This window comes from Heterocephalus glaber, unplaced genomic scaffold, assembly GCF_053883595.1.
Source record: "Heterocephalus glaber isolate CG9 unplaced genomic scaffold, H.glaber_assembly_v1.0 deba00001428, whole genome shotgun sequence".
NCBI lineage: Eukaryota > Metazoa > Chordata > Mammalia > Rodentia > Bathyergidae > Heterocephalus > Heterocephalus glaber.
In genome coordinates this window covers 983,546-1,010,694 of record NW_028258293.1, presented here as the reverse complement: position 1 = coordinate 1,010,694, position 27,149 = coordinate 983,546, and the positions used below count along the sequence as shown (strand labels likewise).

Here is a 27,149-nt window from a genome sequence, read left to right as displayed (position 1 = left end):
GGGCAAAGGCATGGGTCAGGGGACAGCAAGTCAGGACCTTCCCCCAGGCCCAGCCTCCCTGCCCACCCTGGAAGGGGCACAGTGGGGCCACAGGCTGAGGCCCCAGGCTTTGGCCGAGCCCCATACAACCTCAATCCTCGGATGCTCCTGCAGGGTGCAGAGGTCGGGGCCTGCCACACCAGGGCCAGCTGCCCCTCCATCCAGCTTGGGAGGGGCACCCAGGCCCCTGGCTGATGGCAGCCACTGGGGCCAGGCAGGGGTCACACAGCCCGCTGTGGGAGCAGGGGCTGCAGCTGCACTCAAGCTGGAGGCAGCTTCGGGAGGGAGGGCCTTCCCTGCCCACGCCGGGCCCTGGTGCCGGGGCAGGACTGAGGTCCTCCTTCACCCATGGCCAAGCTAGGGACTGGGACAGAGCAGTGACCAGGAGGGGGCACCACACACCCGCAGCTGGTCTCCAGCAGGCTGTCGCCGACCTGTAGGGATGCCATGCCGAAGTCTGCGATTCGAATGTTGTTCTTTTCATCCAGCAGCAGGTTCTCAGGCTTCAGGTCCCTGTGGCTGCGGAGGGGGTGGCGAGGCTAACCAGGGTGTCCTCTCTCTGCCCCATCCCACCTCCGAGGCTGCCCCCTACCCAGCGCCGCAAAGCAGCCGGCCAATGGCAGCCCAGCCTGGTGACATCATGGACAGCCAATCAGGTCCCTCCTGGTTGGTGAGAGGGGGCTGGGCCGGGGGCACCTGGTGGGGTGGGGGGTCACACGGAGGAGGGCGTGCTCGCACCATATGGAGTGGCTGTGGCAGAAATCCAGCGCCGAGATGATTTGCCGGAAGAACTTCCGGGCCTCCTTGGGCGTTAGCCGCCCCTTCTTCACCAGGTAGTCGAACAGCTCCCCGCCGGACACGTGCTCTAGCACCAGGTACCTGCGGTGCAGGGGCGTCAGTGCCCCTGGAGCAGGCTGCAGCCCGGGCTTCAGCCGCAGTGACCCTGCAGTGCCGGCCCCTGGGACAGAGGCCTCCTGGGACCAGCCTGTCCCCTCCTGCCCGCTGGCCACGTGGGCAGAAGAGGGGCCACACCCTCACTCAGACTGGACGGGCTCTGGTGGCCCGTGTCTCGGAGCCTGCTCACTGTGCCCACCACCTGCACGCCGCAGCTCCCGGCTGCCTGTGCTCTTTCTCCGTCACCTTTTGTGAGCGTCCCCAAGGGAGACGAGACCAAGGCCAGGGGCCGACCCTGACACCCCCACAGCCTGGCACCCACAGACACTCAGGGCATCCAAGGCAGGAGGCAGGGTGGGGCCTCTCTGCACCCTCCTGACGTGGCCTCCCTTCCAGGGGAGAGGCACGCAGACCCCATGTGCCCTGCCGTCTCCCCGGTGAAGGTGACGCTGTGAGTGACCAGTCCACCCCACCCTGGATGCCTTCACCTAGACCAGCTCTGGGGCCACAGAGCAGTGGGGCACTGGGGTCCCCCGGGACGGGGCTGCCAGGGCAGAGCGATGTGCTCAGCCACGCTAGACAGGGGTTGGGCTGGGCAAGGGGCCTGGTGACAGCAGCTGGGGACCCTGGGGACCCTGAGGCGTGAGGGAGCCCTGGGTGGGCGTGGGCAGGCCCGGGCCTCTGCCTGCCCTCCCGGCCTGGGCTGCGGAGCTATGACCTCCCGGGCAGCGGCCTCCCTCAGACACGCCCTCCCGCCCCTGTCCTCCAGGCCCAGCAATACCTACAAATATTTTTTGTTCTCATAGACGTCATGCAGCTTCAGGACGTGTGGGTGCTCAATGAGCTTCAGGATGGCAATCTCCCGCTCCACCTGCAGAGAGAGCGTCAGGGCAGCCACACCAGCCCTGTGGCCTGTGCACTCAGGGCCTCCCACTGTGTTGGCAGGCTGGGGAGATGGGGTGTTGGGGATGCTGGCTACTCGGCCTGGCCCACACAGAAGGCCTGGGAGTACAGCGGGGCAGTCCACAGGGCGGTGTGGCGGGCTGCAGGCAGGAGCATGCATCCCTCCCCAGGCTCCGGCTGCCCCACGGAGGCAGAGAGCCCAGACCCAGGATGCCAGGCTGCCCCTGAACAGAAAGCAGGCCCTCTGCCCTCGCCACTCCTCTGCCCCCAGGACTGGCAGACAGGGCCACCCAGGCCACAGTGGGCACAGGCTGCGCCTCTCACTGGCGCAAGCCTTTCCATCTGTGGTGGCTGCATGCCAGGCCTTCGTCTGCGTATGGAGACCCCTGCCCCAGTGTCCGCACTCTGCGGCTGCTGTGCTGGCCCTGGCCCACCCAGTGCAGGAAAGCAGCCAGGAGCCCTCCCCTGGCACCCTCACCTTCATCAGCACAGACTCGCTGAGCTTCTCTCGGTTGACGATCTTGATGGCGACTTTCTGGCACGTGACACAGTGGATGCCCAGCTTCACGAGGCCTGTGGGAGAGAGGCCTCTCTCAGCCCCGGGCTCAGCAGGGATCCTGCTGCCTGCCACCCCGCCAGGTGTTCCAGGTTGCTGACCAGCCCCGTGTCAGGCCAGCGCACTGCCCTAGAGTCACGGGCCCCTCCTAGGACACCAGTCCTCCCGATAGGCTGAGGCCCTGCACCTCTGCAGAGTGGTTGGTCCCTCTGTGCCGACCTAGACCCCGCCCAGCCCAGGACAGCAGGGTGGGCAGCTCCACTGCTCCTGTGTCCTTGCCCACTCCAGCCCATGTTCCACAGGTCAGAGCCTGGACTCTCCCGAGCTTGGCCCTGAGGTCCTGGACTGAGCCTGGCGATCGTGGCCCCACTCTGCTTCCACTGGACAGCAGCTCCCGAGAGTCCCCAAGAGCTCCTGTCACTGCCCAGCCTGCCTCGGGCCAGCACCCACGAGGCCCGGGGCTCTGACAGAGCTCCCTCCTGGCCCCCATACAGGAGCAGTTGAGGCCTGAAGAAGCCGCCTCCCCCTGCTGCCTTTGATCTGTGAAGGCCTGGGATTCCCACCTTCATGGAGAGCAGAGCTCTCAGCGGGAGGTGGAGAGCAAGGCTCTGACAGCAGCCATCCCTACTCCAGCGCCCCGGCCACTTGTACGCCTCGAGCTCTGCCAACACACGGCTCTGTGCTCGGCCAGGGCTCAGCGAGGACAACCTCTGTCCAGCGAAGAAGCCCGAAAACAAGGTTTGGAAAAGCAAAAACAGCTGTGACAAGTGACAGGATGGCTCTGACAACCTGCTAGACCCAGTCCTGAGGAGGCAGAGAGGCAGGGCCGGGAGGGCGCAGAGAGGAAGCCACAATGGCCACTGGGAACCTGTCCCTTCTGTGTGAGCCTCAGCTCCAGGGGGCAGAGAGCAAGCCTCCCTCCAGCACACGACGAGGGCCAGGCCAGAGGTGGGACGGGCACGCAGCCACCCGGGGCAGCTGGGCACAGCCTTTGCCCAGCTCTAGCTGCTCAGGAAGCATCCCAATAGTTATGCACTGCAGCCACGGGCCACGCAAGGACCACAGCATGCTGGCTCAGCCCACGCCCTCCCGTGACCTCAGGTGCCCTCTTGTATGTGTCCTTCTGGAACAGGGCAGTGGGCGGCCTGGCCAACCCAGGGGTCAGAGGCTGGAAGGACAGAGCTCGACACCCATCTGCCAAGGTGGCCCAGGCTGGGCACCACCGCAGGCTGCAGCCTGTGAAGCCCACACCTTCCCCCAGGCAGTTGGCTCCCCATCGAGGACAGGCAGAGGCTACACCAGGGTCCACACCCTCACTGGATGAACAAGCCTCCCATGGTGCAGGAAAGTCCCGGCTGCATCCTGGAGCTAGGTCACTCCTTCCCAGCCTCTTCCTTCTTTCACTTGTCCATTCCCCATCACTGTGGTTGACCACTCCTACACACCCCACAAAGCCCCACAGGCAGGTGCCCCTTCTTGGTAAAGCTTGCTGCATCCTAGAAGTAGCCCAGCCTGTGTCCTATTGTCCCATGGCCACAGGTCCCCTGGGGCTGGGTGTCTGTGTTCTGCAGTTCTCAGCCCTCCTGCCTGGCTGGGGCTCAGGGTTGCAGGACTTGGCTTCGAGGGGGAAGATCGTCCTAATTACCCACCCTCTGACTCGCTGGGGCTCATTTTCCAATTGTGAGTTTATCTCTAATTATCATCTTTACACAACACAGCCTTGAATCAAGAGAAAAGTATACCGCATCACAGATAATTGCAGGGCACCAATGTGCATGCATGGATGGAGCTGTCCCCACTGTGGGAGGCTGCTGGTCTGTGGGTGGGGACCCTGGCCCCGGCCCTTCCCCTCCCCAGGGCTGTCCTCCTGAAATCCCCTGTTCCCAGAGGCCTGGGGTTCCTGCTATCCCCAGAATGTCTCCCTGCCTCATTGCCTGGCCCTGCCACGGGGCAGGCCAGCAGCTCTGGGTCTGGGTCAGATGCTGGTGCTGGTGCCGGAGGTGGGGTCTAGTGGGGGCGACCCCACATCCTGGTGCTGGGACTCAGTGACCAGAGGCAGGGGCTCCAGGCCTCCACAGGGACATCTTGGCCACCTGCTGCCTCAGCTGCCCCTGACTGATTGGCACCACGCCTGGCAGGGAGCTTCCCCAGGGAGGGCACAGAGCACACTCCAGCTAGGAAAGGGGCCCCTTCGCTCCATGAAGACAGTGGGCTCCTGGTACTGCACCCCTCGAGCAGCCAAGGACTGTCGGCCACAGTGTGAGGGGGACAGAGTGACCGTTAGCCTCGCCAAGGGCTCAGCTCCGTCTTCATCTCCACCTTAACCACCCGCCACTTGTGCTCAGGCTCCACGTGGCCCCACACAGGGTGCCAGCCCAGGCCCTGCCCTCCTGCCGGGTCAGTGAGGAGAGTGTGGACATGGACGAGATCGGCTGCTCCCCTCACCCTGAGTCCCAGCCTGGGGACGGAGTGGGAGGCTGAACAGGGAGCTGGGCCGGCTTGGAGGCTGGGGCGCTGTCCTGGGTGCTGAACACAGCCCTGGGACCAGATGACCTCTTGCAGCCTGGAAGGCGGGGGGGGGGGGGGGCGTGCAGGCTGTGAGGCGTGGAGTTGGCCTCTCGCGGCTCAGGGGTGGGCACTGGGCTCAGGCGGCTCGGGGCCCCTGAGTCTGGTGAGTGGCCAGCAGTTTCCTTGTGCTTTAGGAGAGGAGGCCAGCTTGCCTGACGCTGGCCTGGGCAGCTGACAGCTGCTGTCCCTCACCATGCAGAGCCCACCAGGCACAGGACACCTGCCACCTGAAGGCTCCTGCACACCAATGCCTCTGAGCAACCAGTGTCCCCTGTGCCTGCCCCCTGGCTGCCCCTGCCTCTTGGGCCTGCAGCCCTTGTCCTGAGCAGCACTCCCAGCCCAGGCCCAGGGACAACCAGGCAGGCAGTGACCCACTTTCCTAGAGCCTTGGCCACCGTGTGGGTGTGGAAGCAGCAGCACTGGCTCCCTGGGGCTGCGTGGGCTGCATGGGGACTGCGTGACACTGGCTATTTGGAGAAGCGGATCTGCAATGCAGAGCCCCAGCTGCTGGCCCGGCTGTCCAGGATGGGTGACAGGAGAGGCCGAGTGAGGTGCAGTGGGTCCCTGCAAGGCCAAGCCCCACACAGGGCAGCTAGACCCTAAACCCAGCCCTGGGCCTAACATGGCCACTCCCCAAGGACAGCCACCACCAACAGGTTGCCAGCAAAAGTGCCTCAGCCCCAAAGCCCATCCTAGCCAGGGGCAAGCTAAGCCTTTGGGCACACACTGCCCTTGCCAGGCACCAAGCCAGGGCTTATGCCTGCATGTCTGGGGGGGGGCAGCCCCTCTGCACAATCGGCTCCCATCCAGGGGGGCCCCAGGGGTGCCGCAGGTTCTGCCCCAGCAACCGTGAAGCCACAGCATGTGTTGTCATGGTGCCGTGGCTGCCTCCTTGCTGACGCTGACCCTGGCCTTCCAGCCTCTCAGGTGCAGGGCTGACCCTCCCCTGCCCTGCCTCTCCCAAAAGCAAATCCCACAGCTGGAGCACACATGGGTGGGGGCACAGGCGGCTGGCAGGGGTGCTGGTGTGCAAAGGTGGCAGCAGCTCAGCTGGCCAGTGCCCTGCTGGGCACAAGGCAGCGAAGGCCTCTCTGGTGGGCTGGGGTGCCATACCCCACTCTTTAGGTGCTGGGGAAATTCTCGTGGCTGGGTCCTTGCCCATCCCACTGGATCCCCATGATGAATCCCAGAGCACCCGAGTAGGAGGCGGGCTGTGGGCCCAGGCAAGACTTGGGCCAGAGCACTGCCCTTCCTCAGAGTCCAAGGGCTGGCACAGAAGCTGCCAGGCACAGCTACAGGTACCTGGCCACCAGGAGGGGCTTCGTGGTGGCCCCACGGGCACACCCACATCTGCACACCCAGAACCCACCAATGGGCCTCGGAGGAGGTCACTGAGTTACGATTTCCACGTGGGGCCGTCCAGACTTCAGGATGCCGAAGATGTTCAGGGCCCCAGAGCCCAAGAGGGCGCAGCCCTGCCCGCACCTGCATTCGGGGCGGGGCCTCAAGCCTGGGGCCAGCACGTGTGCCAGCCACATAGCCCAGGGGAGCTCGCAGAGAGTCACCACGCCCATGTCCATTCCACTTCCTGCGATCACAAAGCGCACACCTCCACGTCAGCCCCAAGTGCTCCCGTGCCGCCCAGGAGTGGAGCCCAGCGCTCCTCAGCCTGCCTGGGCAGAGAGGGCTGAGCGGCAGGCAGGCCCGGCCCAGTCCCAGCAGTGCCCACCCTTCGGTCCCTTCCTCGAGAGCCTCCAGGTGGGCAGGGCCCCACGCTGCAGGCACAGGCTGGGTCCTCGCGGTGAAGAGCAAAGAGGAATGAAGCCCAGGGGCAGGAGGGCGGCACCTCTCCCCACAGCCTCCACCACAGCCCACACCCTCAGCCCAGGGAAGGGGGCACAAACCCAGATCGGACCCACCCCAAATGGCTGCCGTGGGAAGGGGAGGCCGCACACACCTGCAGCCCACACCCCATGGCCAGGAGGAGCCCAGCCCGGGCCCCTCCAAGGCTGCCTGCTGGGAACAGGCTCTTCAGCCTAGAGCACCCCGGCAACCTGAGGGCACTGCTCAGGCCCCAGACCTGCTGCGGGGAAGAGGGGAGGGTCTGAGAAATGGGCAGCGGGCACACAGGGAGGCACAGCCCAGGGCACACGCGACCCAGACCCAGCACTCGAGGGAGTGTGCCTTGTGCATTCACTCCACCAACACAGGCTAGGATCTCCCGGTGCGCAGCACCACAGGAGGGAAAGCCATCCCCGCCACAGCCGCTCTCAGTGTGGACACAGCGGGGCAGCACCCTGTGGAGGGGCTGCCGGACCCTGACACCAAAGTCCCCCCACTTCATCTCTGGCAGGGCGTCGGGACCCAGGACAAGCCGAGGCTTGGCGGCAGCAGCCAGCAGCGAGGAGATGCACCCTCGGCCAGGAGGTGCGGCCACGGCCGACTGATGCGCATGCTCAGAAAGCACTCGAGGACCTAAGTGCAGGGAGCCCCATGGGCCACAGCAGCGGCTCCGGAAGCCCTGCCAGGTAGGAGTCGGTCTGAGCGACACAGGAAACAGACGACAGCACATGGCCCGCATCCTTCCCATGGCCGAGGCTGGAGGAAGCCTGCAGGCACAGGGCAGCTGGAGAGAGAAGCCTCATGCGTCCCCACGCACTGAGACCTACAGAGTTCCCCAGGCTTGGCAGGTCTGAGTCACAGGGCCCCATGAGGGAAACCCTGGCCCTGGGCAGGCCGAAGGCACAGCCGGGCAAAGGGGGCACAGCCTCACCTGGGACTGGCGCCTCCTGCGGGCCTCAGCGCTGAGGGGAGACTGGACCTCCACCTCCAGCAAACATCCCAAGACCGGGCTGAAGGAAGACCGCACACCAGGTGGACCTGAGAGCAGGGGTAGGGACTCTGGAGACCATCCCACCTGCAGGTGGGGAGCTGGCAGCCCAGGAGGGCTCGCACCTACTCCACAGGAAGCATTTCTTAGGTTCAAGCCTGTGAACACGTCACAGAGCAATGCCCCGCGGGCCAGGCAACTCAAAGGCAGCAGCCCTCAAGGATGGGAGTGGGAAGCGGAACCTCAGCAGGAGGCAGGGCCACTCAGTGACTCAAATGAGAGGACACCAGCACACGCACTGCACGGTTACATCTGCCGACCCTCATCACAATAGAAACACAGACATTGCCAGTACCCACACAGTCACTCAGAAACAAGCCTACCGTGCACACACTAACACATACACCTGACAGCATCGCCGAAAGAAATATCCAGGGCTTCCAAAGCCAACGTGCCTGCTTTCTGCCTCTGCATGTCCCTCGGTGATGAGCCTGCAACTTGGGACCTGGTGTCCAGGCAGAGTGTCCATGACAGGACAGAACAGCCTAGGCCTCACGGCTCCTGGCCTAGGACCCTGACAGTCACTGCCCTGGAGCAACAGCTGAAGACGTAACACAGGGAAGTGGTGACTGCACACAAGGGCACTAAATGAACTCGTGGCCGAGGACACAGGAAACGTGTGCAGAACAGACGGGCAGAAGGGACACACAGGCAGATGCAGCCATGGCCACCCTGTGTGGTGGCTCTGGCACAAAGGCGGGTCAGGGGGACAAGGACCAGTCCTGAGTGTGGCAACTGCCCCATGGACCACGCTGTCCAGGGTGAAGGGAGACCGTGAGATGCTGCCCGGGGGTCAGGGACCCAGCTGGCACCAGGGAGGGGAGGTCGCAGCATTCCAGGTAGTGTGATCAGGACACAGAGGAGGAGCCTGGTGTGGACAGCAAGAGCTGTGGAGCCTCCCAGCAGGTAAGGGGCAAGGGCAGGTGCACCGCTCCTCTGGGGATTGCCCGAGACAGAAGCGGGGTCCCCCAGAGGCTGGTCCCAGAGAAGCCCCTCTCCCCAGAGCTGAGGCAGGGCCAGAGCTCTGGGAAGGGAGCAGCATGAAATGGGCAGGGACAGGCAGGCAGAGGGCTGAGTTTTTATGGAGCTGCACTTACAGTGAACAGGCAAAGAACGCAAGGGAAACAGAAAAGCAGCTTGGAACTTGAAGGACGGGAAAACCTGCAACAGAGCAAACTGGCCCTGTCATGAACACACACAAGCACGGACACCAGGTTCCAATCCGAGCCTTCCCAACCCCACAAAAGCCAGGTCTTGAGCAGGCCCGGGGCACCAGGCACAGCTTCCTCCCATGGGGCCACTGGGGGGCTGGAGGCAGCCTGAGTCCAGGCTCAGCCCTGGGACGGCCACGCTCCCTTCATCTGTCAGAAGCTCCCCAGGTTACCAGCAAGAGGCCTGGGGGGCAGCTGCGGGCCCAAGCCCAGGACCACTCCAGCCACAGCGGCCACTCTGCCCCTCCAGCCTCCTGCCCCGCCACAGGTGCTGGGCAGGGGTGATGGGGAAGCCTGGTGTCCCCCGGCTTTCACGGCAGTGGACAACCCTCCTGACATACCTGTTTCCTACAGGAGGCAGGGGCTGGGGACCCAGGCCCTCCTCCCGGCAGGCTCCACTGCCCTGGCCCTGCAGGAGCCCCAGCCTCCCCAGGGGCCACTCCCTCCAGCCCCAAGGTCCCAGATGGGGGCCCCCGCGGCCTGTGGACTGTCACTGCGAGGGCCCTCAAGGCCCACTGGCCACCCAGGAGCCAGGCCCTCCCAGGGCAGTGGGGCTCTGCGGGAGGTGGTGGGTTGCAGGCTGGAGAGACTGACCATGCCAGCCCCAGGCCCCGTGACGGCAGAGACCACACCATCCTTCCCCGGGGGTTGCAGGGCCAGAGCCTCTCCCAGCCCCGGCTCAGCACTGTCAGAAGGGTTTGCCGTGGGGACCACAGAGGCCCTGCCCCACCCCACTCCAGAGAATGCAGGCGGCAGGGACACGGTCACTCAGCTGGGCCCCAGCTGAGGAAAGACCCCAACTCTGTCCCAGTGTTTCCCAAGGGTGCCCACCCCACATCCCCAGAGTACACAGCAGGGACGGGTACTTGGGGCTGTGCCCTTGGGGGGCCAGGCGCCTGTGCTCCCATGGGGCTTAGGAACCCATACGTGGCTGCCCAGGGACCCCACCACGCAGTAACCATCCAGGGTGCTGTGCCCACCCTGGCCTTGGGGGACCCTGTGTAAGAGTCAGGGCGCCTGGCCATGTGCCAGGTCCTTTGGCTGGGTCCCTGTGGCCCAGGGCCAGTGGCCCGGTGGTCAGCAGCGGCACAGGGCGGGGCTGGCATCCCACGGCGGGGGGGGGAAATTGGTCCTCCAGCTGGGGCATGGCCCCTTCCAGAAACGAAGGCAGCCTCCCACCTGGGGCAGCCCTTGGCGCTGGGAGGAGGAGCCACCCCACACCCCAGAGGGTCCCGCTGGCCTCCAAACCCCAGTGCCTCACACAAAGCCCTCCCCTCCTATTCCTGCCAAATCTCCATCTGTTGCCATGGTGACAGGAGCCGAGCAGGCAGGCAGCATCTGTGGCTCCCACCTCACCCTTCCTTCTGGCCCCCTGCCCTGGGCCAGCTCGGGCCCCACCAGCCACACCCTACCCTGGCCCCTGAGACTGCTGGGACCTGCTCCTCTCCCCACCAGCCCACAGCAGCTGGCTGTTCCCTGACCCGTCTCTGCCAGCCCCAGGGAAGGGCACCCTGGAAGGCCCAGCCATCGTGGCCCACCTTGAGGCAGGAGGGTCCTGGCTGGGGCACTTGGGGGCCAGGGGTGAGCAGCGCTCGTCCGTGCTCGCTGTCCCCATGGAAACTCCAGGGGCCCCAGGAGCCGGGGGATACTGGATCCTGTGCTGTGCCCTGGCTCTAAGAGCGGCCTGGAGGCCACGACTGCTCATGGGGTGGTGCCGCCCTCCCAGCTCCCAAGCCGAGGCCTGGGCACCCGCCATGAGCCACTGAGCCTCAGGCACCCGTGGGGTCACCCAGGGAGGAGCAGCGCAGCCGGCACCCTACACTGTCCCCTGCTCACAGCCCTCCCACAGCTGATGCCAGAACCTGACCCTGGCACGGGGCCTCGGCCGCTTCCCTACAGCCCCCGGGTTTCAGGAGCGTGGGGCCTGGGGCTGAGTGACGCCTGCAGAATGGTCCCCCATCAGGAGGGCCGCTCGCCATCAGTGTCCCTGTGTCCCTCGCACCCCTCCACCATGCGCCCACATTCTGCCACCACCCATCCGCCGCTTCTCCAGCTTCGCGAATGGAATCACATGGGAGCCACGGGGACCCGGGCATGCGGCACCCCAAACAGGACAGGCTTGTGGACTGGTCACACAGGCCTCCACCCATGCAGAGCTCTGGGCAGCCCGTGGAAAGCCCAGTGACACCTCAAGCCAAGGACATGATGGGTGATTGTCCAAAAAAGCCAAGTTTCCCAGCGAGCTGTGGGCGACTGAACCCCTGAACAAAGCAGGTGCACATCCCCTGCCCAAGAAACCCCACCGAACAATGGAGACCCCTTCCCAGCATCCAAGGCGTCTGCAGAGCACATGGTGCTCTTGCTGGGCAGCTGAGGTGTGAAGGCCCCAGGGTACCTCGGCCCCCAACCATGGCCCTACACTGGCCCGCAGGCTCCTAGGACGAATGGTGATGTGTGGTCCAGCTTCTGGGCTCCACCACACAAAGCCAGGACTTAGATGGGGCTGGGGGTCTCCCAGAGGGCAGGGGCTGGCCAGGCTGCCCTGGGCAGCAGGACTGTGAGCCTTCTGGCCAAAGAGATGGCCACCCTGCACTCCCCAGGCATGAGCTGCGTGTCACGGGTCCCCAAGCCTGCAAGTGGGCAGGGGGGCTGCAGCTTGTGTCCCCTGGGGGCAGAGGGGTGGGACATGGAGCTGGGGAGATGCTGGCCCCACAGCTGGACTTGGGCCCCTGACTCCCCCCAGATGCACCACCATTAGCACAGTGACGAGGGAGCCATTCAGGAATATGAGGGCCAAGGGCCTGCGAGGAGGGTACCCCTGTGCTCCTGGCTGTCATTCAGCCTGGTGGCCGCCTGCCCAGCCCCCCGCCAGCTCCAGATTGCCATGGCAACTGCGGAGCCAGCCTGAGACAACCTTGTCGTGAGGCAGCTGCAGCCCACTCTGCCCAGGCAGAGGCCAGCAGGGACCTGGGTGTGGGCCCTAAGAGACAGTGGGGCTCCAGGGCACAAAGACCCCTGCCGGGGACGCCCCCAGCCTTCCCTGCTCCCTGGACTGGGGACACAGGGATGGAGACTGGGGCGATGAGTGGCACACAGTCCCTCTGCTGTGCCCCGTCCCTGCCCCAGTCTCCCCGGCCGAGCCACATGGCACCACCCTCCTCGAGGCCCGTGGGACCCGGCATCACGTCAGATGCTACAAATGGGTTTCTGCTACTACAGGACCAACCCAGTGAGATACCTCGAGGAGGCCCTCCCTGCTCTGTAATCAGAGGAGGGCTGCTTTGCTCTCCTCCAGCAGGGCAGGACTAGGCCCTGGGAGCAGGTGTTGAGCCTGAGCCATCCGCTGGGTGACAGGGCTGGGGACCCCAGGAGGAGATGAGTGGAACCCTGGGGCAGGGAGGGGCTGAGCCCAGCTGGGGTCAGACACTAGGGTTCCCCCGCCTCACACCTTCTGCGTGGACAGCACCCCAGCCCCAGGCGTGGGGTGGAGTGGCTGAGTGCTGGGCTAGGCAGGACAGAGCAGCTGGCGGGGGATGAAGGGCCTGCCTCAGGGGCCCGGGCAGACACCCGCCCCCCATGATCCAGGCTGTGGCTGCTTCCTCCTGCTCTGCACCTGCCAGGCCCCACCCCTCCAGGGCCCCAGGGATGGGGGTGGGTTGCCATGGTGACAAGGTCGGGGATGCCTTCCTTGGGAAGCCCCAGGGAGCCTTGCCTGTTATCCCACATGCAGGCAGACTCGGTGTGCAGACTTGCACACCCATGCACACACACACACACATGCTCAGTCCTCTACACACCCATGCACTTACACACACACATGCACACACACAGCTGCACACACATCCATGAACACACAGGCCTACACACCCACACCCCCACACATCTATGCACAGACCTTCCACAAACTGACAGGCCTGCACACATACATCATGCACACCCAGTCCTACACCCACACACACCTATGCACACAGAGGCCCACACGCACATGAGCCTGCACCCACCCTCGGGCATACCCTGAGACAGCTGACTCCCAGATCCCTAACCCCACTGTTGGTGGGGACCCTGCCACTCCTCCCAGGCCGTGACAGTCCAGGGACAGCCAGCAGCAGGGCCCACGTGCCTTGCAGAGCTGGAGCCACCCCTCCTGCTGCTGGCCCTGAGGGTCCTCCACAGGTGCGTGGCCTGCCCTTTCCCAGGACCCCCAGGTCTCAGGGTGGGGGCTCTAAGGACAGAAAGGTCCTCTCCCTTCCTCCTTCTGGGGACATCTCTGGCCCCTGCTGCCATGGCCCAGCACCCTCTGCCTGGTTTGGAGTCCAAAACCCGCCTCTCTTGGGAAGGTGGGGACACCTGGATGGGAACTGCTCACGCATCCAGGCCTACTGCAGGGGTCAGGTCAGCCAGGACTAGGGGCAGCTGCAGGGGCTGAGCTGAGAGGGAGGGTGCAGAAAGCTCCAGGTGGAGGATGCCTGGAGCCCAGGGTGGGGTCAGGACCATGAGCCTGGAGTGGGGCACCGGGGAGGGCCACATGCAGGGCTGCGTCTGGACACATGACAGCAGCATAATGTGGAGGCGGCCAAGGGAAGCCAGGCAGCACTCCAATTCCAGCCAGAGGGGATACCTTGCAGCAGCATCTGGCCATTACCTACCTGGCCTGGCCTGGCCAATGGCTGAGGACAAGACAGCCTGGCACAGCCACCTCCACGCCCTCTGCAGAGGAAGTAATTCCCTTGGGGGAACTGGAGGGATGACAGACAGACACACACCCTGCAAACCCCGGCAGGAGGCCATCAGGGGGGGCACGAGGGCCCTGCACCATGACAAGGATGCACGCTGTCCCAGACGCCAAGAGGTAATCTCCAGCAGGGTAATAATAGAATGTGCTTAGCAGGCAGCGGGCAGGAAGGACAGGGAGGAGGGCAGAGCCTGCTGCCCAGATGTGAGCAGCCGTCCCCAAGTGCTACGGAGCCAGTGGCCACACCCAGAGCCCGGCAGGACGCCCATCTTGGCCACCTCTCCTGTGCAATCCAGCATCAGGCTGGTGGCCTCCCTGTTCCACGCACTCTGCTCCTCCCCATCTGTCTTCCTAGGAGTGCTGGGCACAGGCCTGACCCCTCCAGCCCCCCTCTGCCCCAGCACCAGGAGGGCACCCCAGGTGGCACTCAGTCCTGATACCCTACAGCACAGGGGACGGGCCAGAGCACTCGGGGGCCTGGGCAGGCGGGACGCACAGGCACAGTGTGCTGGAGGTGTGGGAGCGCAGCCGCGAGGCACTCACGCTGGCAGCTTCACAGGGTGGCTGGAGGGAGACACTGTGTCCCCATGGGCCCCCACCCAGTGCAGCTGCTGCTCACACTTCACGGGCCAAAGAACATGCATCCTGCCGAGGAGAGGCGAGATGAGAGACCCCGCACCCTGGGGGCCAAGACCTGTCGCAGCCTGGGTCCTCCTGTGGCCGGCAAGCTCCTGGGAAAGGCTGTGAGCACCAGCACTGGGTGAGCAGGACTGGGTACAGCTCACTCTCCCAGCCCTGACCCAGGCCGAGCCTGCACCCCGGCTGCCGCCCTGGCCCTTAGGTCCCCACAAACTGGGCTTCTGAAGCCAGAAGGCCACTTGCCACCAGAAGGGCCACCTGTCTGGCATGTTTGTCACACTGCAGGGACCTTGGGCCCCAGATGGAAGGGGCACTGGGCTGCCTAGGACTGACACTGCTTCTTGGGGCTGTGGCCACCCCCACGGGGAGAGGCTCGCAGTCCCGGTGGGGACCCCAGAACCCAGAAAGGAGCCCCTTGGGTCAGAGTCCCAACAGCATGGGGGTGCCCACAGCTGCCAGCCAGCCCTCAGGGCCCCGACCCAAGATGGACTCAGAGAGACGGGACATCCTTCTGCCGGGACCAGGCCGCAGGGACACGAGTCCATGGCCTCGGGTGGTGTGGCATCTCTGGATCCTGGGCTCCCTGTCCTTGGTGCAGAACCAGTGGACGAGGTCCCAGGCACCACCAGCAAGGGACCAGCACCGGAGAGCCCCGGAAAAGGAGCTGGTCAACTCAGGACCCCAAGGAGTTCCCTGGCATGACTGTCACCCCAGCAGCAGCAGAGCGACCTGATGCCGAGGTCCCTACATGGGCTCACGCTGGAGTGAGTAGGCGGCCGCCACCCCTCCTCCCAGGAATTGAGGACTGCCACTGACCCCAGTGGCCGGCAGGCCCCATTGTCCTGCACACAGCTGGCCAAGCACCGCAGCACACAATGCCCGGGCCACAGGGTCCACATGGGGAGGGCACAGTGCTGGCACAGACCCTGGGCTCTGGGCATCACTGTCTCTACTGCAGCCCCAGCCAGGCACCTGGTGAGTCCTCCCCGGGATGACAGGAACTGCAGCTCACCCACACACCCCTCTGCCGGCAGGATGCCCTCACCACGATGACTGTCTGTGTTGCTGCCTGGATGTAAATCCCCAGGATCGGGGTGAGAGCCACAAACCTCCAGAAACCGGCCCTTGCTGACCTGCTAGCTCAGTGGCCCCCAGCCTCCTCTGTGGGACAGAGCCAGGCTCCAAGGCCTCTCTCCCTCCCAAAGGTCAGCTGCTTGTAGTCACTGTCCCTGCCCCAGCCAGGCCCACCCAGGCCCCAGCCCTGGAGGGGCCACAGGTGCAGACTTGAGGCCCCCCCATGAGCAGGGCCCATCGAGAGCTGGCCTGGACAGGCCAGGGTCAGGGACCCAAGGGACTCAGGTCAGGCAGCCCATGGGGAACACCAGTAGCCCCTCCATGTCTCCCTGACCAGAAGGTGGGCTGCAGGCTGGCAGCCCCCAACTCAGCCCCAGGCCAGCCACTTAGTCCAAGCCCTATCCACCCTGTGGCCGCCCCAAGACCATCTCCCACATGCTGCATGCCATCCACCCTGTGGCCATGACAGCCTCAAAATGCCAGGGGACAGACATCAGGGCTCCTACCTAATCCCACCCTTGGGGCACCCACACCGGACCTTGATGTCTTTCTGTCCGACTGGGGGACAGACATTGGGACTGGGGGCCAATGTCAGAGGCCACTGCGATAGTGGCTGTTCTCCCAGACAGCCAGAGCCCAGGGCTGCTGCGGAAGGACAGGCCTGGGGTTCGCCCAGGAGCCTGAGGCCTCACACAGCTCTCCCTGCATCTCCCAGCAGAAACAGAGGCCTGGGGGGGGGCGCAGAGGGGCAACCCGCAGCTTCAGCACAGACCTGCTGGACAGCTCCAGGCCAGCACAGGACTCAGGGCAGGGTCCACACCACCCAGCTTCACCAGGGCCTTCCCGGAAAAGAGGGCCGCGGGCAGGACGGCAAGAGGATGTGGGCTCTCGGTGTGAGGGTCAGGGGCGCAGGGGTCCAGGGACGAGCTCAGGCCGGCGGCCCCCGAGGGCCCCACGCTACGCAGTGCTGAGGACCAGCCAGTCACTCTTCCAGGTCGCCACAGTCCTGGCCAGAGCCACACGCACGCACGCACACACACGCGCATGCGCACACACACACGCATAGGCACTGCTGTGCACCATGAGTGAGCCCTGATGCACAGCAGGCAGGAAACCCCAAGGAAGACACCCTCCGGGCCTGCGTGTGGGTGCTCACGGGCAAGTCGGCCTGGAGCTCCGTGGTGCAGGAGCGCGTGGCCCAGGCAGAGTGGTCCCTGGGGGCCGTGCTGCAGTGCCCTGGACAGTGAGCCAGGGAGCCCTGCACTGCAGAGGTGGACGCTGCCCCGGGAGCCTGGCGTCAGGGGAGCTAGGGGACTGATAGGTGCTGCCTCAGCACCCAGCAAACACTGGCCCGAGCGGCACACTGCAAGGCCCAGCACTGGAGGGGTCGGGGGGCATGGCTGGATGGGAGGAAGTCGTGCTCAGACCTGAGCACATCCAGCCAGCAGATCCACGCTATGGACGCTGGTCCTGTGCCTGCTCACCTGCATGGTCCCCTGGGCTGGAGGATGGCACAGGGCCAGCCCAGCCAGTGTCAAGGCAGCTGGGAGCTGGTGCTCACCTCTGGAGCACCCTACCAGCTTTCTGGAGCAGCACAGACCCCCGCCCCACCATGAGGCTAAAACAAGCCTGACTCCACTGAGAAACGCAGGACACATCCCCCTTGTAGCCCCCACCCTAGTGCTGGCAGTGTGAGGGGCCCACCCTCAGCAATCTGTGGACTCAACCCAAATTTGCCGCACTGAGGCCCAGGGGTCAAGTAAGAGTTGGCCCCACGGTGGCGCTGGCCAGCATCAATGTCAAGGACGAAGATCTGTAGCCTCCCAAACTGAGGTCTCGGTGACGCCAAGCTGAGGACCCTCAGGAATGATCCCCAGGCCCAGGCCTGCTGGGCACCAGTTACACTGAGGAGGAAGGCAGTCGGGAGCCCCTGCTGCCCCTGGGCAGGGGTGCGCAGAGCCAAGAATCAGCCTCCCAAGGTTAAAAGTCCAGTGTCTGGAGATTTCTGCCAGTGCTGAGAGACCAGTGTTCATTTCCAGGACAGTAACAGCACCGTGGTTCCCAACACTGACACCAAAACCCTTCTTGGTTCAACACTGCCTGGGACTCACTTCCAAATAACAGGGCCAAGAGAAGCAAAACAGGCCATGAGGGGCTGGTGGGTAAGGCCAGGGCTTGCTGGCTTCGGGGACCCTCTGCATCCAGGTTGGAAATGCCACCGTCCAGGGTCAACCCAGAGCTGGGTGCTCCACTCCCAGGACAGCCCCAACACACAGGAGTCCTGGGAGCCATGGACCTGAGGCTCAGGTGGCCCTGGGACAAGAAAGTCCGTGGCCAAACCCTCCTAACAAGCAGAAAGCAGGGCCAGGGTGGGTGAGGCCACCCTGCAGGAGTCCAGAGACAGGAGAAGCCCATGGATGGCAGGGCTGGGCCCCGAGGGACCATGCCAGCCCAGCATCCCCTTGGCTGGGCGCAGCTGGCCAGCCAGCTTTGCCACAATCCCCATCCTCTTTCCCACTCGCCACCACCAAGGGCCCTAGGAAACCCCGTCTGCAGGGAGGAGCAGCTACCCGCTCCACCCTCCTTCACCTCTCCCGTGATCGCAGGCCTGAGGACCGTGGCAGCCAGGCCCTGCTTACCCATGCACAAGCCCAGTCCTGCCGCGCCATCTCAGCCACACCCCGGCCAGCTGAGAGGAGGGAAAGCAGGCAGGGCAGCGTGACTCCTGGACTGCGATCTGGGCTCCACCTGGGCACTGGGGCCCAGACTGCCCTGCACCCTGATGGCATGGATGCTGGTGCCCAGGGCGGGCAGGGTCAGGCCCACAGCCCCTGCCGCCCTGGGGAAGAAGGCACTCCTGGGCAGGCGGAGGGCCCTGAAGATGCAAAGCAGAAACAGCTGGGCAGTCGGGAAGTCTGGCATGGGCCACACCGGTTCTGAGGTTGCCTGCCCAGCCCAGCATTCCTGAGACCACCCAGGCCGTGCCAGGCCAGGCAGGAGGGCAGCTGGAGCAAGGAGGGGCTTCACCAGCCGCACAAGAAGAAGTGGAACAAGCCTTCACTGTTTGGTTGCGTTACTGGGGCCTAGCCTCAGGGCTGCCCCCCTGCTAGTCAGCAGCCACCTCTAGCCAGTGCTTCCTGGAGCGCATGCTGCACCAGTGAGATCCCTGCCCAGGTGAGTCCCGCGGGCCAGGCCCACGCCACTGTCCAGGCAAGTCAGCCCTGCTGCAGCCTCAGGGACCCAGGGCTGTCTCTGGGACACTGGGCACGGCCGGGCCAGCCCACATGCTGGCCCCCTTACCCCTGCCTGGCAGCTGGGGTCAAGGCCCCCAGGGCATGTCTCAGATGCCACATTCCTGATCGGGCAGCCCCCCACAAACCACCCACGGCCCCAAGCCCCACTGACGTGTAGCTGCCCCCGCCTACATCACTAGCCACACACTGGCAGCTGCCAGGCACCCTCCCGCCTCTGCCCACAGGCCAGCAAGGCCAGCCCTGCCTCGAGGACACATACCCCAGCCCGGCCCCAGGCAACACATCATCCCACAAGCCCAGGAACTCCTGCCCTAGGGAGACCCTGAAGTGCCCAGGCCACCCCTGCCCCGGCTAGGCCCTGTCCCCACCTAGACAGTCCAGAACCGCAAAGGCTGGAGCTGTCTGTCCAGACTTGGCCAGGCCTGCAGGAAGGGTGGTTCTGTCCTCCAGGCCAGAACCCCTAGGGCACTTGGGACTGAGCTCGGCCTGGGGACACGGTGACCTAGGGGACTTCATGTTGCTGGGCAGGTGCTGTCACACCCTGGGCCCAAGGAGGAATCCCAGACCCAGCCTGGAGGAAGAAAGGCCAGAGGCCGCCGGGTCAGGGAGGTGGCCTCAACAGCCAGGCCCTGGGCACTGGGCTCAGAACACTGGGCCTCAGAGACAGTAGAACAAGGCCTGGCACAGGCCCTGCTCTGTCCCCGCCCCAGCCCTGGCCCAGCCTCCATCCTGTCTAGGCCCTGGGGTAGCCTGGCCCCACGGCATGCCTGAAGCAAAGCTCCAAGGCCTCCTCTCCAGAGCTGGGCAGGCCTGGGGGCTTCCTCAGAGAGAACCCGAGCCCCAGCGTGTCCCCTCAAAGAGCCACCAGGTCACCCTGCGGGCGGCTTCTACTGCTCCCGCGCTGCAGGCTGCCCAGTCACGGTCTTCCAAACAACTGTGGCCCAGCACTGCCCGCTGCTGGCCTAGGAGGGCTTGCCGGCCTTGAGGGGGACTGTACCAGGCCAGGCCGCACACGGTGGGCAGGATGGTGTGTGCTGCTGCGGGGGCGCCACAGACACAGAGCAGGGGCATGGAGCTCCAGGGAGGTAGCGGCTGGGAGGCTAGTGGGGCACACAGGGAACAGGGGAGCTCACACACTGGCAGCAGCCACCTTCAGCAAGGGGAGATCTTGGGCCACGTGGAACGTCGTCCAGCCCCACCTACTGCAGTGTGGCCTCCACTGCCCCAGCCGTGGCCACCTCCAAGCCTCCACAGGCTTTGCCAGGAACAAGTGCCCTCAGGTTCAGGGCGGCCGCGCTGCACGTGCAGTTGGGCCAGCTGTGCAGGTGTCCGCTCTGCTCCGACAGCCCCAGACAGACTCTCGACGCGGGGTACAGGCAGACGCCCCGCAGCACAGCCTGCTCTGCCAGCTCAGCCGCAGCCACACTGGGGTACCAGTGCCTCAAGGAGGTGGTGGCTCGCCCCAAGGGGGGTACCTCGCCTGTCTCCTCCCTCTCCTCCTGTCACCTGCCTCCTGTCTCACCTGCCTTTCCCCATCACCTTTCTTCTCCTGCTCACTGTCTCCTGTCACCTGTCCCATCTTCATGTCTCCCCCTCACCTGGCCGTCACCTCCTGTCACTGGTCCCATCCTCCCTGGTTCCTCCCACCCCCGGATGTCCCACCAGCTGCCAGTGCTCCATACCAGGTGTCTCACAGATCCCTTGGAAGGGGACAGGGACACCAAGGCCCCTCAGCCTGGCAGCCCAGCCCAGCGCCCCTGTGCTTGTGACCCCAGCCAAGTGAGCGGGAGGGCAGCCCCTGTCCCCATCCCCAACAGGCCAGGAGCAGCGGAGGGGCCCTGTCCGCCACCTGTTCCCGCAGTGCCCAGATGCTGCAGGCTGCAGGGGACCAGGCTGACCTGGGCAGGGGAGTTCTGGCCTGAGCAGAAAGGTGCCCAGTTCACCTACCAATGGGCAGAGGGACGAGGCCACATTGCCCACCGGAGGCCAGGCACCCTTGAGGTCCTGCACCTTCCTTCCCTCCAGGCTCTGGCAGGCTGGATGTCAGGAGTGTGTCCCAGTAGCTCTGGCTCCTAACTCTCAGCACACATCCTGGCAGGGGCCTGACGGCCATCTCTTGGTCAGAGATAACAGCAGAGCCTTCTTGGGTGGACACTGCCCCTGCCTGCACTGCCCCAGGGCCTTGAACAGGGTCTCTGGGCCCAGAGGCCTCCTGGGGCTGCCAAGTGCCATCTGGGGTACACCCCGGGCCACCATGGAGCTTGCAGGGGACATACCTGGGCAGAAGGGAGATGACAGTAGCCACCCCGGCCAACCAAGAGCAAGGTCAAACGCCATCACAAAGTGACAGGAACAACTCCCAGGGCCAAGGACGCCCAGGCTGAAGGGGTGGGGAAGGGCTGGGCCAGCCCAGAGGGCAGTAAGGGGGTGTACACCACCCTGGCCGACTCCGCGAGGCCCACCCTCCCTCAGGGTGCCTGCTACCACCAACCATCCCGCCCAGCCACCTGAGGAGCGGCTTCATCTGGAAAGACCTGGGAAGGGGGACTCGGGAAGGACAGGGAGAGACAAAATGTCCTGGGCTCACAGACACAGTGTGGGCGAGACCAAGGGGCAACCACGTGCGCCTTCATGGTTGCTCGGTGGCCACACCAGGAGTGGGTCCTACACAAGAAGTCCCAGACAGAACAAACTCGGGCAGCAGTGGGCACAGGGCCTGGGCACACTCCCCCACCGAGGCCTCCTGCAGGGAGCCTGTCCCCCTCTGGTGCGAAGGCCAGGTACACTTTGGGCCATGTCCCCCAGGATGCTCCTCAGCAGCACAGTGGGAAGATGGACACACGCTGCTCTGTGACCACCAGGACGTGCGAGGGCACGGCTTCCCACAGCTGCATGGGCTGTTTTCCAAACATCACACTACACACCTTGGTGACACCCGTGGCCACCAGTCAGGTCGGAAGCCTCCTGAATGAACTCAGACTTAGGGCATAGAGAGAGGCGGCCCTGGGCACGGCTCCTGCTATCATCACCTGCCTGCCCAAGGCTCCTCATGCTAACATTTTATTGGAACAATAATTAGATTATTTCGCTCTCTCCTGCATTCTGCTGCCCTTGGCCCTTCCTTCACTAAGGGTCTCCTGAACTACTTCTGTTTCCCAAGAAGCTAAGCACCAGCTGCCTGCGCCTCCCCTAGACCCAAGCTACACTCTGTGCCCCAGGTCCTCCTGCCTCCCAGGGTGGGCCAGACACTTTCCTGTCTCTGCCTCAGTGACATCACAGCCCAGGCTGGCCCACTTTCTTCCCAAAGGCAGCCTCCCCCTCTGCTTCTGGCAGCCCTGGGGTACTTGCCAAGGCCCCCACCGGCAAGGGCACCCTCCTACTCTCCCAGGCCTGCCCGGACCGAGGAGCTTCTCCCATAGGAAGAAGTGCTCTGTGGTGACCGGACCTCTGGGAGAAGAAAGAAAATGGCTGAGTTTCAGCCTCCGACAAAGAGGGCTGTGAATGCGTCCGGCTGACCCAGAGAGGGGGCTGGCCGGTGGCCAAACGCAAGGGTCGCAGTGCTCATGGCCGGCCGGGGGCTGGGCCCCCAGCAGGACCTAACCTGTCCCGGGACAGACACCCAGGATCGGCGGGGAGCCCCTCCCTGAGGCCCAAGCGGCTCACAGGCCAGGCCGGTGGCACCGGTCACCCTCTCGTCCCCTGGGGAGCGCAGTGTCGCAGCCACCCGGGTCCAGGCAGCAAGAAAGGCGCTGTCCAGCTGCGCACGGTCCTGCGCTCGCCCTGGCTCGGAGGGGCGTCGAGCCTGGGCAAGGCTCAGGCCTGGCCGCGGGCGGGGGTCACGGCGGCGCAGCTGTTCGGGCGCAGCCCATTAGCGGCCGGCAGCGGGGACAGCAGATGGGCCCGGCCCCCGCCTCCGCCGCACAATGGCCCGCCGCTCGCGCGCGCACAATGCGGCCGCCGCACCTGCAGCGGGCCCGGCAGTGCAGCCGGCCGTGCGCCCCGGGCCTCGCCGCGTGTCCTTGGGCCGCGCCGGCAGCCCGTAGCCTGCGGGACTTCGCGGAGCCCCGGGCGTTCGGGCCGAGCCATTGTTCGCGGTCGCGGGCCAGGCCTGCAGCATCCGGCCCGCGGCCTCCAGCCCTCCGCCCGGCCCCCCGGCGCTGACCCCCGCGCCGCCCGCGCCCCGCGCACGCACCTGTCTGCCCCTTGCCCAGCGTCTTCTCCAGCCGGTAGGGCCCCACATACTGCGCGTGCTGCGCCCCGCCGCCGTCCTTCCCCGTCGATGTCATCGCTCCCGGGCCCCGCGCCGGCGAGTGGGCGGCCGCGCGCGGGCAGGGAGGGGCCGGCGGCCGTGCGTCCGCGTCCACCGAGCGCCGTCCGCGCTGACCGGGCCGGCGGCGCCCCCGGGCGGGCCGCGCTGCTCCCCGCCCCCGCCGCGCCCCGCCGCCCCCCCGCGCGATCACGACGCGCCCGTCAGAGGCCTGGCCCGGCGATGCCTCCCCTCGTCTAGAGGACAGGGCGGGCGGGGGCACCAGGATCCCGCCGCCGCCGCCGCCGCCGCCGCCGCCGCCGCCGCCGCCGAGGCCCGCGCCCCGCGCCCCCAGCGCACGCCCGTCCGCGGCCGCGCAGCCGAGCCGAGCCGAGCCGAGCAGCCGAGCCGAGTCGAGCCGCACAGCCGAGCCGAGTACACCCGAGCACCCGAGCACCCGAGCACCCGAGCCAAACCGAGCAGCCGAGCCGCGCCGAGCCGAACAGCCGAGCGCAGCCGAGCAGCCGAGCCGAACCAAGTCGAGCAGCCGAGCCCAATCTAGCGGAGCAGCCGAGCCGAGGCGAGCCCGTGAAAGCGCTGCGGGCTGCAGCGAGGGATTCTAGTGGTGCCTGCACCAGCCAATCAGAAGCGGTGCCCGCCCCGCCCCCTCACATCCACCGCCCCACCTGCCTCTACCCGGCTCACCTAGGCCGCACTGAAGAGGCGAGGCTGGGGTGCCGCCCGGTCGGGCGCGGGCGGGGACAGGGCAGCCGCCTTGGGGAGACGGCGCTCCGAAGGGCTTTCCTGCCCCTCGCGGAGTGCTGCGTGCGGGGGTGGGGGTAACGCATGCAGGCTGGGATGCTGCACACTTGCACGGTGCCGCAGGAGAGATGGGTGTTGACTTCGGTTGGGGTGCTGCACGTGGGGGGTGCGGTATGCAGGCCGCGGCGCTGCACACCGCGGTGCCCAGCCGTGGCCGTGGCCGTGGCCCTCCTGAGGTGGTGCCTAGAAGCCATCCCCCAGCGCTCTTCCCACAAGAGGAAGGGACTGCATTGCCTGGCTATGCAACCTGAGACGGCGGCGCAGCAGGGCCGAGGAACTCACCCGGTCACACTCAGCCTCGGCGCCTCCCAGACCTCTGCTGCAGGTCTTTCCCCCTCGGGCTGGGCTTGGGCTGGGGAAAGAGGGACCCAAGATCCAGAGAAGCATCTGGAAGACCGGTGGACCTCATGTCCATCTGCAGAGCAGCCAGACCTGGAGAGACCCTGTGTTTCTGGCAGAAGAGCACTTGAGTTTCCTTAAGCTAGTGCTGCGGAGAGTTATGGGAGGGAGTGGAGGGAAGAAAGCCCAGGCCCTGCACATCCAGGGGTCCCAGCCTGTGGGCCCTAGGGCAGCAGCGGTGGCTGCTTGGTTTAAGGTCTACAACGAACCCTGGGTGCTGCATTCACCTACAGACCCTCTGCGGCACACTCTCCCTGCCCATGCCCAGCTGCCTGCCGCTCCTGCCGTCCTGGGTTGCAGGCGAGCCTGGAAATTCCCCAGATCCTCCTGCACCCCTGAGAAGGCCAGTGGAGAGTGGAGTGCTCCTTGGGCTGATTGTGTTTCCATCCCTCAGAACAAGGGTCCCCTCCTCGAGTCCCCCAGCACCGGCAATGCCAGGCAGGGCCCTGCCGGGGGTGGGGGGGGTCACAGGCAGCCACAGTAGAGGGGCAGCGCTGGACTGCTGCTCGTGTGACTTAGCTGAATTTAAGGAGTGTTTGGGACCTTGGATAGAGAAATTATCCAGCAAGGAAGTCTGGCAGTAGGTAGGTCCATCTGCGCCGAGGGTGTGCAGGAGCCTGAGGTGTGGGGGCTCTGCAGGCCAAGGGGGGGCCCCTAGGAGACATCAGTGAGCTTGTGTGCTCAGCAGAGCAGTTGGCCTGCTGCCTCTCCGGGTCTGGTCACTGAACTCCTGCCTTCCAGCCTCTGCCCATTTGCAGTCCACCCTGCCCATCCCAGGTCCCTGGGCTTTCATTGGTTCTCTCTGGGTCTGTGCCACCCACAACCACTGGAGTCTCAGTCAGGGGCCTCTTCCAGACTCTCCAGGTACAGTGGTGTCTGCCTCAGCCTTCTGCCTTGGTTTCATGACCTGTGTCTAAATCACCACTGCCAGCGTCACCCCAGGTCCAGGGCCGTGGGACCTGCTCTCACCCACACCTGTCCTGTTGTATCTTTGCCTTCATGGCAGCCACCACATCTCCCTTCCTCCATCTTCGTGGAGTCAAGGGTACAACCCCTTATGGCCAGGCTCCTGGCAGCCAGTCCAGGGCCTGGTGCTGAGACACCCCAGAAGGGAAACACCGGGTCAGGGCGCAGCCCCGGATGCCACATTGGGTGGGGCCCTCTCAGTCAGTCACACTGTGGGAACAGAGTTAGAAAGAGCCCTGGCCCTCAAAGAGTCCAGGCCAAGAGGCCTCACTCACCAGTTAACCTTAGTGCTTTTAGAACTAGTGTGATATGTAACCATCATGACCTCGGTACCAACACCAGACAGGCCGAGACTACCTCTCATGAGCCTAGGCACAAAAATCCTTAACATTAGCAAGTTGATTCCATCAGGGCCGAGGATGTAGCTCAGCGGCACAGCACCTGCCTGGCAAGTGTGAGGCGCTGAGTTAGATTCCAGGTACCAAAAAAACACTGGTTTCAGTAACAAGCGGAACAAATACATGCAAGTCTGTGGGGCTTTTTGTAGGAATGGAACAAGTTAGTGAATGTTTCAAAACCATTTGATACAATTTACCCCATTAGCAGACTGAAGCAGAAAAACCATAGGATCATTTTGATAGGTAAAAAAAATTTGATAAAATGCAAGACCCATTCATGATAGAATTTCTCCATAAATAGTGATAGAAGGGAACCCTGCACAATGACGAAGGACACTACAGAGCCTAGCATGAACATCACAGAGGCAAGACCGGGCTTTGCTGCCAGCTAGGAGTAAGGTGAGAAAATCCACTGCCACCCTTCTGTGTGAACAGTGTTGGAGGACATGGCCAATGTAATTAGGCAAGGAAAACAAAAGTCATGCCAATGGGAAAGGAAAATTTAAATGTGCTTTGTTTGCAGGTAATTCCAGCACTCTGGGAGGCTGAGCAGGAGGATGAAAAGTTCGAGCACAACGTGGCCAGTGTAGTGACTTCATAATCCTGTCTCAAAATAAAAAATAAGAAAAGAGCTGGAGGTGTAGCTAGGTGTGAAAGCCCTAGAGTTGATCCCCAGTACAACAGCAACAACAACAAGTTAAATGAGTTTACCAAGCCACAGGATACAAACGCTTCCACCCCCCAAATCGGTTCTGTTCCTTTGTACTAACAATGGACAATTGAAATTGTAAAAATAATTCCATTTTTAAATCGAATTTTTTAAACACTGAATACTTAGGAGTAGATTTTATAAAGTATGCCTGAGACCTATACACAGAAACTGTAACATACCACTGAGAAAGAAGATAAGACTTAATTAAATGGAGAGTCACTCTGTCTCCCTGGATTCCTAGGCACAATACTGCTAAGCAGTTGTCTTCAAATTTATGGATTGAATACAGTTTCAATCAGAACCACAGCTAAACTTGGTTTATATATTTTGTTTTAGAAATCGACAGGCTCATTCTAAAATTTATAAATAACTACAAAAGACCTGGAAATGGCCGAACAGTTCTAAAGAAAAGCTAGTAGGCTTAAGCTGCCAGATTTCAAGTCTCATTGGGAAGCTACAGAAATTAAAACAGTATGGGGGGCCGGGGATTTAGCTCAGTGGTTCCGCCGCCTGCCTCACAAGCACAAGGTCCCGAGTTCGATCCCCAGTACAAAAAAAAAAAAAAAAAAAAAAATTCTTGGGCCAGGGATTTAGCTCAATGGCACCGCCCCTGCCTTGCAAGCACAAGGTCCAGAGTTCAATCCCCGGTACCAAAAGCAAACAAACAAACAAAAAACAGCATGGTACTGGCTTACAGATAGACATATAGATTAAAGAATGAGCTTAGAGGCTAGAAATAAATTCTTTTTGGGGGTCGGTTTGAGACAGGGTCTCTGCATGTAGTCCAGGCTGGGCTCCAAACCATTACATACCCCAGGCTAGCCTCCAACTCTCGGCCACCCTCCT

The 27,149-nt window shown here is 64.0% G+C and overlaps 1 protein-coding gene and 1 pseudogene across 17 annotated transcripts in view; one reads left to right on the top strand and one right to left on the bottom strand.

The window, feature by feature from the left end:
* Brsk2 (BR serine/threonine kinase 2) overlaps nt 1-23,079 on the bottom strand; it is a 37,914-nt gene extending 14,835 nt beyond the window's left edge. For 15 of the 16 annotated variants that reach the window (XR_002397249.2, XR_002397247.2, XR_015451394.1 and 12 more), the window contains exons 1-5: nt 22,953-23,079; nt 2,315-2,409; nt 1,719-1,804; nt 778-918; nt 442-558 (exon numbers count right to left, since the gene is read on the bottom strand). Coding sequence is in view for 12 of the 16 variants with exons in the window: in XM_087211492.1 (XP_087067618.1) it covers nt 442-558; nt 778-918; nt 1,719-1,804; nt 2,315-2,409; nt 22,953-23,046 (533 nt within the window). In the remaining 4 variants the exon portion in view is untranslated. Of the gene's footprint in view, nt 1-441; nt 559-777; nt 919-1,714; nt 1,805-2,314; nt 2,410-22,952 lie in introns of all 16 variants that reach the window. The other variant, XM_021264006.2, reaches the window with a different exon arrangement.
* Nucleotides 23,040-26,896, top strand: LOC147827955 (uncharacterized; annotated as a pseudogene). Its single transcript, XR_015451396.1, has 2 exons — nt 23,040-24,153; nt 25,893-26,896. The product of XR_015451396.1 is annotated as an uncharacterized LOC147827955 (transcript).
* Nucleotides 26,897-27,149: the final 253 nt, after the last annotated feature.